Source organism: Salvelinus alpinus, chromosome 25, assembly GCF_045679555.1.
Source record: "Salvelinus alpinus chromosome 25, SLU_Salpinus.1, whole genome shotgun sequence".
In the NCBI taxonomy this organism is placed as follows: Eukaryota; Metazoa; Chordata; class Actinopteri; order Salmoniformes; family Salmonidae; genus Salvelinus; species Salvelinus alpinus.
This window is the reverse complement of record NC_092110.1, coordinates 10,622,332-10,633,988: the sequence shown is the minus strand read 5'-3', so window position 1 is coordinate 10,633,988 and position 11,657 is coordinate 10,622,332. Positions and strand designations below refer to the sequence as shown.

At 40.8% G+C, this 11,657-nt stretch overlaps 1 protein-coding gene across 2 annotated transcripts; it reads left to right on the top strand.

The window, feature by feature from the left end:
- The first annotated feature begins 216 nt into the window (after nucleotides 1-216).
- On the top strand, nucleotides 217-10,935 carry rcor1 (REST corepressor 1). Of its 2 annotated transcripts, none has more exons than XM_071365578.1 (12): nucleotides 217-999; nucleotides 1,100-1,159; nucleotides 1,884-1,964; nucleotides 5,269-5,483; nucleotides 5,683-5,801; nucleotides 5,986-6,064; nucleotides 6,142-6,195; nucleotides 6,318-6,524; nucleotides 6,722-6,799; nucleotides 7,771-7,828; nucleotides 8,024-8,271; nucleotides 8,818-10,935. In XM_071365578.1, the coding sequence occupies exons 1-12, from the start codon at nucleotides 852-854 to the stop codon at nucleotides 8,857-8,859; spliced, it is 1,389 nt and encodes a 462-aa protein (XP_071221679.1). In that variant the 5' UTR covers nucleotides 217-851; the 3' UTR covers nucleotides 8,860-10,935. The 2 variants fall into 2 exon arrangements, with proteins under 2 accessions (XP_071221679.1, XP_071221678.1); XM_071365577.1 differs by having other exon boundaries at nucleotides 715-1,003; nucleotides 1,104-1,159.
- The last annotated feature ends 722 nt before the right edge of the window (nucleotides 10,936-11,657 follow it).

Below are 11,657 nucleotides of genomic sequence, written 5' to 3'. Positions count from 1 at the left end.
AGATTATTTTAATTCGCCTTTTTGAATGTAAATTAATTCCATTAATTGGCTGTAGAACGTAGAAAAACGTATTTTGTTTAATTGCATAAATTCCCATCTACCTAATGAATTAATTCATTGTAGCCTCTAGTTTCCAGGCAAGAAGAGAGTTGGTCCACTCATCATTATTAGCTTGAGGGAGGCCTCTTCAGGGCAAGCCTCGAAAAATTCAGTTCCATCTGATGCAGCCAGGCACTTAATCAAGACCCCGTGGAGTGTCAACTAGCAACCGACCCACCTGGCAAGACACCTAGCTAGTAACGATTGTAATGGACAAAAGTAGCCAGCTAACTAGTCAAAATCTGTAGAATATCTTCGACAAATGCGTGTGTTAAAGCCACGTAGCTCTAGCTATGCTAATTGATTTCATAAATCAAGCTAGCTAGCTAGTTGCTACCGCAACTTTTATCCAAGTAGCAGCGAGCTAGCAGTCAAGCATCCTCGCGAACTTGGGGTATTTTTTCTAGCTAACTGAGGTGGCTGGTTAATATTGAAAGACCCATACAACACAGTTATTTGGCCACCCGTTATATTTTTGGAGACAGCTATCTTAACAACTTTTATAACATAGCCGTCTTAATTGAGATTGCTGGCTAGTTGAACAGTTTAATCAGTTGGTCATCGCTTCGTCTAGCTAGCCACAGTAGCTTTGCTAGCCAATTTGCTAACGTTACTTTGTTCGCTAGCTAGCAAACTAGCGCCAGGCATCTAGCAAGGTGCTGCTGACTACAGACAGCCAGTAACGTTACAGTAGCTAGCTAGCCAAAATCCGAGTAGTTTTGTTGCTCTTTCTCCGTTAAAAAATCCCCGCAATGATGGAAAAGAGTGGTTCGGAAATGTCAGGGAAAAGAAGGGGTAGGAATACAGTTAATAATCCTAACAAAAGTTTAGCTACGAATGGAAATAGCAACAATTCATGGGAGGAAGGAAGTTCGGGCTCCTCCAGTGATGATGAGCATGGTAGGTCAACACGACGGTGGTAGCCTCGGTCACTCTAAACTAGTTCATACACTTGTACAGTGATGTAAAAATGTTAATCCTGTGTTTGTTATATGTTCAGGTAGTGGTGGTATGAGAGTTGGGACTCAGTATCAAGCCCTCGTGCCAGACTATGATCCAGGTGAGTAATTTTACTGTTCAGGCAGTCAAGAAGATGGAACAGGTTACCAGACATGATAGCCTCGAACAATTCCTGGTCGTCTATTCCACGAGCCTTGACTAAGCGGGCTACTGCTAACTACATATTTATTATTTTGACATTCCGACTCCTGTCCACGGCTACATTGTTTCATGTTTGAACCGATTTAACTGCAGAACTATTGTCAATGTATCCAATATATTTCAGCATATTTAGCATATAACAAATCTGAGATGAGCTAATTAAAAAGTTTGTAATTTACATCTGTTATAGCTAGGCCCTAATTGTTGCTCGAAGGACCATGGTTATAAACGTTTAATTTAACTATCTGGAGTGAGAATGGTGTTGATTGCTTCCCTATAAGTAATGAATCATTATGAAATGTAGTATTTGTAACATGAACTGTATTAATTGTAGCTGCTTTCACTAGCCTATATGATTAAGTCCTGACTTCTAATGGTCCATATTTTTTTCTTTTCAATTTGGTTTCCATGCGAGAATTGATAGGCTTGTGCTGCTAATAATACATGTTGTATTTTCCAATGCAACATGAAATTTCATTCTCGCTCAACTTGTATTGTTGGAAATTGGTTTCACTTTCACCAGAGTTTCACTTTCAACATAAAAGCATTTAGGATAAAGGCAATGAGTAGTTTGAGTAATTAAGTCACTGGTCCTCATTCGATCCTTTATCCCCCTGTGACAGAGATTGCCAAGGCGGCCGAGGAGAGGGACAACCTGGGTATGCTGGTGTGGCTCCCCAGCCCGAACCTGGCTGAAGCTAAATGTGAGAGCCATTCAAGCCATTTTCCTCATTATGTACCAAATGTAAACTACTTGCCCAGTTTACTTTTACAAATCTTACATTTATCTGAAGCAAAATATTTAGTTAATGTAATAACTATGCAATAATAACAGAAATGGGTAGCTGAGTGTTGTGCAAGTGAGTGTAATGCCACAGTCTTTCAGACTTTCTATATATTTACACACACACACACACACACATACACACACATACAGACAGAGAACCAGTCAAAAGTTTGGACACACCTACTCATTCAAGGGTTTTTCTTTATTTTTACTATTTTCTACATTATAAAATAATAGTGAAGACATCAAAACTATGAAATAGCTCATATGGAATCATGTAATAACCAAAGAAGTGTTAAACAAATCCAAATATATTTAACATTTGAGATTCTTCAAAGTAGCCACCCTTTGCTTTGATGACAGATTGGCACACTCTGGGCATTATCTCAACCATCTTCATGAGGTAGTCACCTGGAATGCATTTCAATTAACAGGTGTGCCTTCTTAAAAGTACATTTGTGGAATTTCTTTCCTTCCTAATGCATTTGAACCAATCAGTTGTGTTGTGACAAGGTAGGGGTGGTATACAGAAAAGAACAAGTCCATATTATGGCAAGAACAGCTCAAATAAGCAAAGAGAAACAACAGTCCGTCATTACTTTAAGACATGAAGGTCAGTCAATACGGAACATTAAGAACTTTGAAAGTTTCTTCCAAGTGCAATCGCAAAAACCATCAAGCGCTATGATGAAACTGGCTCTCATGAGGACCGCCACAGGAAACACCCAGAGTTACCTCTGCTGCAGAGGATAAGTTCACTAGAGTTACCAGCCTCAGAAATTGCAACCCAAATAAATGCCTCACAGAATTCAAGTAACAGACACATCAACTGTTCAGAGGAGACTGCGTGAATCAGGCCTTCATGGTCAAATTGCTACAAAGAAACCACTACCAAAGGACACCACTAAGAAGAAACACGAGCAATGGACATTAGACTGGTGGAAATCTGTCCTTTGAGTCCAAATTTGAGATTTTTGGTTCCAACTGCTGTGTCTTTGTGAGACGCAGAGTATGTGAAAGGATGATCTCTGCATGTGTGGTTCCCACGGTGAAGCGTGGAGGTGGTGGTGTAATGGTGCTTTGCTGGTGACACCATCTGATTTATTTAGAATTCAAGGTACACTTAACCAGCATGGCTACCACAGCATTCTGCAGCAATACGCCATCCCATCTGGTTTGCGCTTAGTGGGACTATCATATGTTTTTCAACAAGACAACAGACACTTCCAGGCTGTGTAAGGGCTATTTGACCAAGAAGGAGAGTGATGGAGTGCTGCATCAGATGACCTGGCCTCGACAATCACCCAATCTCAACGCAATTGACATGGTTTGGGATGAGATGGACCGCAGAGTGAAGGAAAAGCAGCCAACAGCTCAACATATGTGGGAACTCCTTCGAGACGGTTGGAAAAACATTCCTCATGAAGCTGGTCGAGAGAATGCCATGAGTGTGCAAAGCTGTCAATCTATTTTAGAATAATGCTTTAACGTAAGAATGTGGAAAAAGTCAAGGGGTCTGAATACTTTCCGAATGCACTGTATCTAAATATACAGTACCAGTCTCAAGTTTGGACAAGGGTTTCTTTATTTTTACATTGTAGAATAATAGTTGAGACCTCATATGAAACACATATGAAATCAAGTAGTAGCCAAAAGTGTTAAAATCAAAATATATTTTATATTTGAGATTCTTCAAAATAGCCACAGTTTGGACAAGGGTTTCTTTATTTTTACATTGTAGAATAATAGTTAAGACCTCATATGAAACACATATGAAATCAAGTAGTAGCCAAAAGTGTTAAAATCAAAATATATTTTATATTTGAGATTCTTCAAAATAGCCACCCTTTGCCAAGCGTGTGCAAAGCTGTCAAGGCATTCTCTCAACCAGCTTCACCTGGAATGCTTTTCCAACAGTCTTTAAGGAGTTCCCACATATGCTGCGCACTTGTTGGCTGCTTTTCCTTCACTCTGCGGTCCAACTCATCCCAAGCCATCTCAATTGGGTTGAGGTCGGGTGATTGTGGAGGACAGGTCATCTGATGCAGCACTCATCACTCTCCTCCTTGGTCAAATAACCCTTACACAGCCTGGAGGTGTGTTGGGTCATTGTCCTGTTGAAAAACAAATAATAGTCCCACTAAGCGCAAACCAGATCGGATTGCATATTGCTGCAGAATGCTGTGGTAGCCATGCTGGTTAAGTGTGCCTTGAATTCTAAATAAATCACTGACAGTGTCACCAGCAAAGCACCACCACACCTCCTCCACACTTCACGATGGGACCCACACATGCAGAGATCATCCGTTCACCTTCTCTGCGTCTCACAAAGACACTGCGGTTGGAACCAAAAATCTCAAATTTGGACTCATCCAACCAAAGGACAGATTTCCACCAGTCTAATGCCATTGCTCATGTTTCTTGGCCCAAGCAAGTCTCTTCTTATTGTGTCCTTTAGTAGTGGTTTCTTTGCGTGAATCAGGTCGAATTCATGGTCAAATTGCTGCAGTCTCCTCTGAACAGTTGATGTTGAGATGTGTCTGTTACTTGAACTGAAGCATTTATTTGGGCTGCAATATCTGAGGCAGGTAACTCTAATGAACTTACCCTCTGCAGAGGTATATCTGGGTCTTCCTTTCCTGTGGCGGTCCTCATGAAATTTTCGGAATTGACTGACCTTCATGTCTTAAAGTAATGATTGACTGTTGTTTCTCTTTGTTGGTCTTTTACCAGATAGGGCTATCCCCCCTCCACCTTGTCACAACACAACTGATTGGCTCAAACGTGTTAAGAAGGAAAGAAATTCCACAAATTTAACTTTTAACAAGGCACACCTGTTCATTGAAATGCATTTTTGTTACTACATGATTCCATATGTGTTATTTCATAGTGTTGATGTCTTCCCTATTATTCTACAATGTAGAAATAAAGAAAACCCCTTGAATGAGTAGGTGTGTCCAAACATTTTACTGGTACTGTATGTAAATAAGGTATTTATGTTTTTATTTTTAATATATTTGCCAAATTTCTTCACCGATTTTTTTTTTTTTTTCTTTCTTTTGTCATTATGGGGTATTGTGTGTAGATTGATTAAAAAAACATTTGATTTAATCAATTTTAGAATAAGGCTGTAACAAAATGTGGAAAAGGTCAACGGGTCTGAATACTTTTCGAATGCACTGTGTGTGTGTGTGTGTGTGTGTAAATATTTTTTTGTACAGTGGATGAATACATTGCAATTGCCAAAGAGAAGCATGGGTACAACATGGAACAGGCACTGGGGATGCTCTTCTGGCACAAGCACAACATTGAGAAGTCCCTGGCAGATTTGCCCAACTTCACACCTTTCCCAGATGAGTGGACAGTGGAGGACAAGGTCCTGTTTGAACAGGGCTTCAGCTTCCACGGAAAAACGTTCCACCGTATACAGCAGATGGTGAGACTAACGCCTCCGAATTGTATCATTTTTGTCAGTTAACAGCAGACTACTCCATTGGCGAACATGGAACACACGATGACATGAGACACTGAATTCTAATTTGGGGTGTTCATTGTGTGATGTCTCTAAACCACAAATAATGCACAAAACTGTGATTTCGTTTGTTATTTACAAGTTCTTCTTGTTCATGTGCTAGCTACCAGACAAGTCAATTGCTAGCTTGGTTAGATTCTACTATTCATGGAAGAAGACACGGAGCAAAACCAGTGTCATGGATCGCCACGCACGCAAGCAGAAGAGGGAACGAGAGCAGAGGTATGAAGTGTGTTCTTTTGTTTAAAATGCATGAACTGCATTCTCTCAACTAACACTCCCTTTTGGAAAAACGAGTCCTGGGTGGTTTCAACCATTCTAAATAAGACAAAAAAATGTATTGGAAAGTTAGGCCAAGAATACAATATTTTATTTCTATGTATTAAGTTTTTGCTTTATGTTTCAGTGAGGATGAGGCTGAGGAGACCAATGGAAATGCTCCAAGCGATGTAGAGTACGACCCAAATAAGGAGGAGAAGAAAGAGGTCTGTTCAGAGGCTCTTATCAGTTTTAATAAATATTGTTTATTGAAGCCAACTAACATGGTAATTTTGTGTTTTAGCTGGGCGCAGCACCTGAGAAACAGGAGCCAAAACCACTGGCAGTGGTACAGAAGGTAGCTTTCGAATTCCAAATATTTGCATTACCATTTCAATAGAAACCTATAACATTCATATTAAATTGACACTACTTTTGATGGTTCGACTTTTTAACCTAAATCTATTCCTTCACGTCTAGCCGACTACTGGCGTGGCAGAGAAATTGACCCACGTCAAAAAAGAACCACAGGGTCCTCCAGGGAAGAACCTGCACCGTGCTAAGAAGAAGCCTCCTAAAGGAATGCATCTGAGCCAGGGAGACGTAGCTGCAATGTCCACCAGCACCCCCGCTGCAGTCGGTGTGCTGCGGCAAATGGACATGGAGCTGGTTGGCATCAAACGGCAGGTTAGTGCACTGTCTTAACATTCATCTTCTGTGACAGCATTTCCTATCCATTGATGAGTCAATTTTGTGTCAATCATGTATTGATGTCAATGGGAGATTTGTGTGGAAATGAAGAACAAAGCCTGTGTACCTAGAGTGTCTTTAGGGTGACGAGTTAACCTGGACATTTTTCCTTAATGAGTTTTATCCCCTTCTAGATCCAGAGCATCAAACAGAATAACAGTGCCCTGAAAGAGAAGCTTGATGTGGGAGTAGACAACTTCAGAGTACCTGAGGTAATGCTATTGCTGACCTAAAGTTCTGACCATCTCCATAGAATTAAAGGTGCATTATGCAGAAAGGCTAACTGCTACGAGCCATAATTTCAGTCTGTGACAAAACAAGCAAGTATAGTGTGGATAACCATTTTACCATCTAAACTGCTGTGAAATATATTTTTCAGAACCAAAAATATTGTATATTTAGCTGTTTGAAGCTGGTGTGCAAAACCGAAAGTAAAAGACACAATAACGAAACATAAGAACGGGAAGCATAGGAATAGTGCATGTGCATAGAACATATCTACTACTTCTTAGACTTGCTTTCAATGAGTGACAGATCTATAACGTACATTTGGTCAGATCGACCAAAAAGTTACATATTGCAGCTTAAATGTTACTATTGTTTTGCATAGTGATGGGAAAACAAAGCTTTCTGAAGCATGGACGCTTTCCAGCCAATTGTCGGAAAATAGGTTTATTGCGCAAAGCGTTGATCACCCTAGTGGCATCTGCTGGTCAAAAGAATTTAGAGCTGCCAAATGATTATAGTTTACGTCACGCATGCCGTAGTGCAGAGACAGCGCTGAGATGACTAGCAGTTGTAATGTTTTCAACTATGTATTTTAAATCTACATTATTCATTATGTTTGAAATTGGGTCCCATTTCCCAGCTCAAATAGACGCTAGCGGCTCTCAAAATCCACCTACACACAACTTTCGGCAGCCAACCCTCGAAATGAAAAGGGTTTCGCTTCCTTTTGTCTTCAACCAATGCCAAACCAATCAGGTGGTTTGCGACAAAACAACGTTTCGGATGTCGTTGATGACATGCTTCGGATAAAGTGATATGGGTATCGGCACACTGCTTTGAAGTAAACTGCTTTGCGGTTTCAATGCATGCTCCGGTATCAAACGTAGCATCACTAGTCTTGTAATACACTTTGACCTGTCATGTTGCTTGTATGTTTGACCATTTTATGTCTCAGGTGAACCAGAAGTTTAACACTCGCTGGACAACAGAGGAGCAACTGCTTGCTGTACAAGGTAATAGATTGCAAGTGCAACAGATGGGTTGGGATTCGAGAAAGGGTAGAAAATGGAACCAACTAAAGTGGGTCTCATGTGAAAAGTCAGATGATAAATAAATATATATTGAGTTCTGTTTCACTGGGTGGGCCTGGCACATAACAATCTCAATTTGTTCAAAATGTATTTTAATTCCATTGTAACCTCTTCCAGCCATCAGAAAATATGGGCGGGACTTCCAGGCTATCTCGGATGTGATTGGCAACAAGTCTGTAGTGCAGGTGAAGAACTTCTTTGTAAACTACCGCCGACGCTTCAACTTGGATGAGGTGCTGCAGGAATGGGAGGCCGAGCACGGGATGGAGGGAGCAGCCAAGGGAGGAGAGGAGAAAATGGACACATCACCATCTCCCACTGAGGATGGAGCCACCAACCCTGTGCCGCCAGAGGACCAAAAAGAGGTATGTGACTGTCCACTCTTTGTATTGCAAATCGTCCTCCAACGACCCATATTAAGAAGAAAGAGTGTGTAATTACAGATGTATTCTAATAACTCGAGACCCACCTCACATGCCCAGGTTCGGGAACTTAGCTCATGAGGCATTTAGAAGTTATATTTAAGCAATAAGGCCTGAGGGTGTGTGGTATATTGCTAATATACCACGGCTAAGGGCTGTTCTTAGCAACACAACGCGGAGTGCCTGGTACAGCCCTTAGCTGTGGTACAGTATATTGGCCATATACAACAAACCCCCAAGGTGCCTTATTGCTATTATAAACTGGTTACCAATGTAATTAGAACAGTAAAAAATGTTTTAGGTTTTGTCATACCTGTGGTATACGGCCTGATATGCCACGGCTGTCAGCCAATCAGCTTTCAGGGCTCGAACCACCAATTTATAATCTTTATGAATCAATGGTTCTATATCATTAAGTCTATAAGCAATTAAGGATTCCAGTCTTTAATTTGAGTTGTGCAAATACTCCCCAATGTTGTCTCTTTACAGGAATCCTCACTAGTGGAAGCACAACAACCTCTAGCATCCTGAGTGGCCAGCCATTTTGGATAATTCTGTTGGCAGAACTCCTCCCTCTGAGATTTTACGTCTGTTCTGAAGAGGCGATGATGAATCTGCACAGGTTACTCCCTGTCTTTGCGGGCCTGTTCAAGAAGGTCATTCCTGTTACCTCATCCCCGATTCAAGGATGTTTTGCAGCTGTCCACCAATTAACTTACAGCACCAGTCTTCAGCCGGACTGACAGTCAAAGTAACCAGAATTATCTGACTGCACTTTATCCCATCCCAGAAAAATCTTCAAATGTAACTTGTTTATGCATCTGGCGCCTTTTACCCTGCCTCGGTCACTCAACATTACAGATGATCCCTGTTATTCAGCCCACAATATCCCTTTGTCATTTTATCCTTCTGCAACCCTCTTTACTTTGTAAAGACTGGTTTTTGTTGTGTAGTATTTAACCGCAGTAGGTCTCGGTATGAACTGACCCTGTGGACTACAATTATTTTGTATTGTGCCCAGCACGCGCTGGAACGAATGTGACGAAGCTGTCTTTGTACACCAGACAGCCATAAAGAAAAACAACCCAAGGAAATACCATTGTAGTGTTGGAGATGGAGAAAAGGTGAGTCAGGTGATTTTCCCCCTGATACACACAGTGCAGAACAAGATGATGGCATTTCCACAGGGCCTTAATGCAAGTTAATACTACACAACAAACTATTTATATTATTCCTTCCAAAACTCTTGTCTGCAGCTGTTTCCTTTACCCCCTAACTAACTTTACCCCCTAACGGGTACTTGTCCCCCCATGGATTTACAAGGAACAGACTGGTGTATGAAGGCTTTAAATCCAGGAGAGGGAGTTAGCGAGACGGGTGCACAGTGTGGGAGTGAAATAGGAAGTCGGAATGCAGAAATTGCCTTGCAGTATTCTACAAACTCCAATCACCATTGGGTACAAAGTAAACACTACAATCTCCCTTCCCTCTGCTTCTATGCGTTACTTACGGTTGAACCTCAGCCCTCCCCTACTGATATACATGCAATGTTTGTCAAAAGGTTGCTCTTACGGAATGGATGTGCCTCCAGCATAATGCAAGTAGGATTCTGGTATCTTGAAATTGCCATATTCATGGCATGATGAATGTTGTCCCCCCCACCGTACTGAAAAGACTGTACAGACTTATTGAAAACTGACATTACATATAGTAAGTGTAGAACTTAGAATCCCAACAGGCGCTTCCATTGAAGAAATAAACTAGGTGTTGAATTTTAAACGGTAGTGCACTTTTGGTGTTCAGTGTTCAATATTACTCAATTTAAACTAAAGTTAACATGTTCTGGTGCATATTTATAAATAATGCATTAATTGTTCGGATGACAGGTTAAAGAGACATACAAATAATGTAAAACTTTAAATAGGAGCTGTTCATCATTGAGGGATATCCATTTTCAGTTTACTAGTAACCTCAGGACACACAATAGGGTCAACACAATCATGTTAAAGAATGCTTTTCAGTTGGAAGGAGAGTTGAGTGAGAAGTTCCTTAAGTTGATGAATAGGGAACAAGGCTACAGTAAACATGTCTCCCCCTGGGCCAAATGAGATTGCTGTGACTAACAAATTTCAGTTAATTACTATAGCTCCCACCTTGGGCCGATCAGTGTAATTTTGAAAATGCCGGGTATCTATGGCAAGACTCATCATTCGCCCAAGTTTCGTCAGAATCGGACCAGTGCTGTCCGAGATATTGCGTGTGACTAACGGACAGACAGAGATCCACAGTCCCCTCCGATTTTCAGCTTGGGGAACAATTTTTACATTTTAATTTAAACCATTTTGAGTTCTGAAGTGTTTTTATTTGTCATTTCAAACCCTGTCCCTTTCACAACAACTGGCCTATGCTATTCTACCGTTTTTACTGTACTGGTACCATGATTTAGCATACTGTTTTGAAATCTTTTTATATATTTATGAAGACATTGTGAATGCCTGAGGTGGGGTTTTAATGAGGTTGTGTGTATTGCTGTCATTTACCATTGTGTATTCAATTTGCGCATCAATTAACTAGACAATAAATTTGAAGGATTTATAGGGACATTTACTGAATGCTCATTTGTCTTTTCCTGCTTTTGTATTTAGCCTGTTCTCATAACTGTTTTGTGCTTTTGCCAACTCTATTGCTCATTGTCAAGTCCAACATTCAGTTTGGCATAATAGCACAAACAGACAGGCACTCTTGTTCTGTCTTTCAGCACACATTTTGTCATAAATATTTCAATTGTGTGGTTTAAGCTGTTTTAATATTGTGCCTGATGTGGGGTTATGCACCATACTATAAAAGACCAACAGTGAAAACATTGTTGATTTTGTGATGAACAGTTCAAGGAATGGGGCTCCCCAGTGGTGCAGCGGTGTAAGGCACTGCATCTCAGTGTTAGAGGTGTAACTACAGACCCTGGTTCGATTCCAGGCTGTATCACAACAGGCTGTGATTGGGAGTCCCATAGGGCGGCACACAATTGGCCCAGCATCGTTAGGGTTTGGCCGGGGTAGGCCGTCATCGTAAATAAGAATTTGTGCTTAACTGACTTGGTTAAAAAGGTTATTTTTAAATAAATGCCTTTGCTGAAGAAGGATCAAGTATTGTTTGAGGACAGGAGGAGAAAATAAATGTTTTACTGAATAGGAGGAAATGACTCGTGCTGTAAGTGATGGGTACAGACCATTACAAACAGTAAAATGTCCCACGTTTGTATATGACAGCAATTCCCGTAGTAGTCTTGATGGTGATGACGACACTGCCATCTAGCGGAAATGCCATAC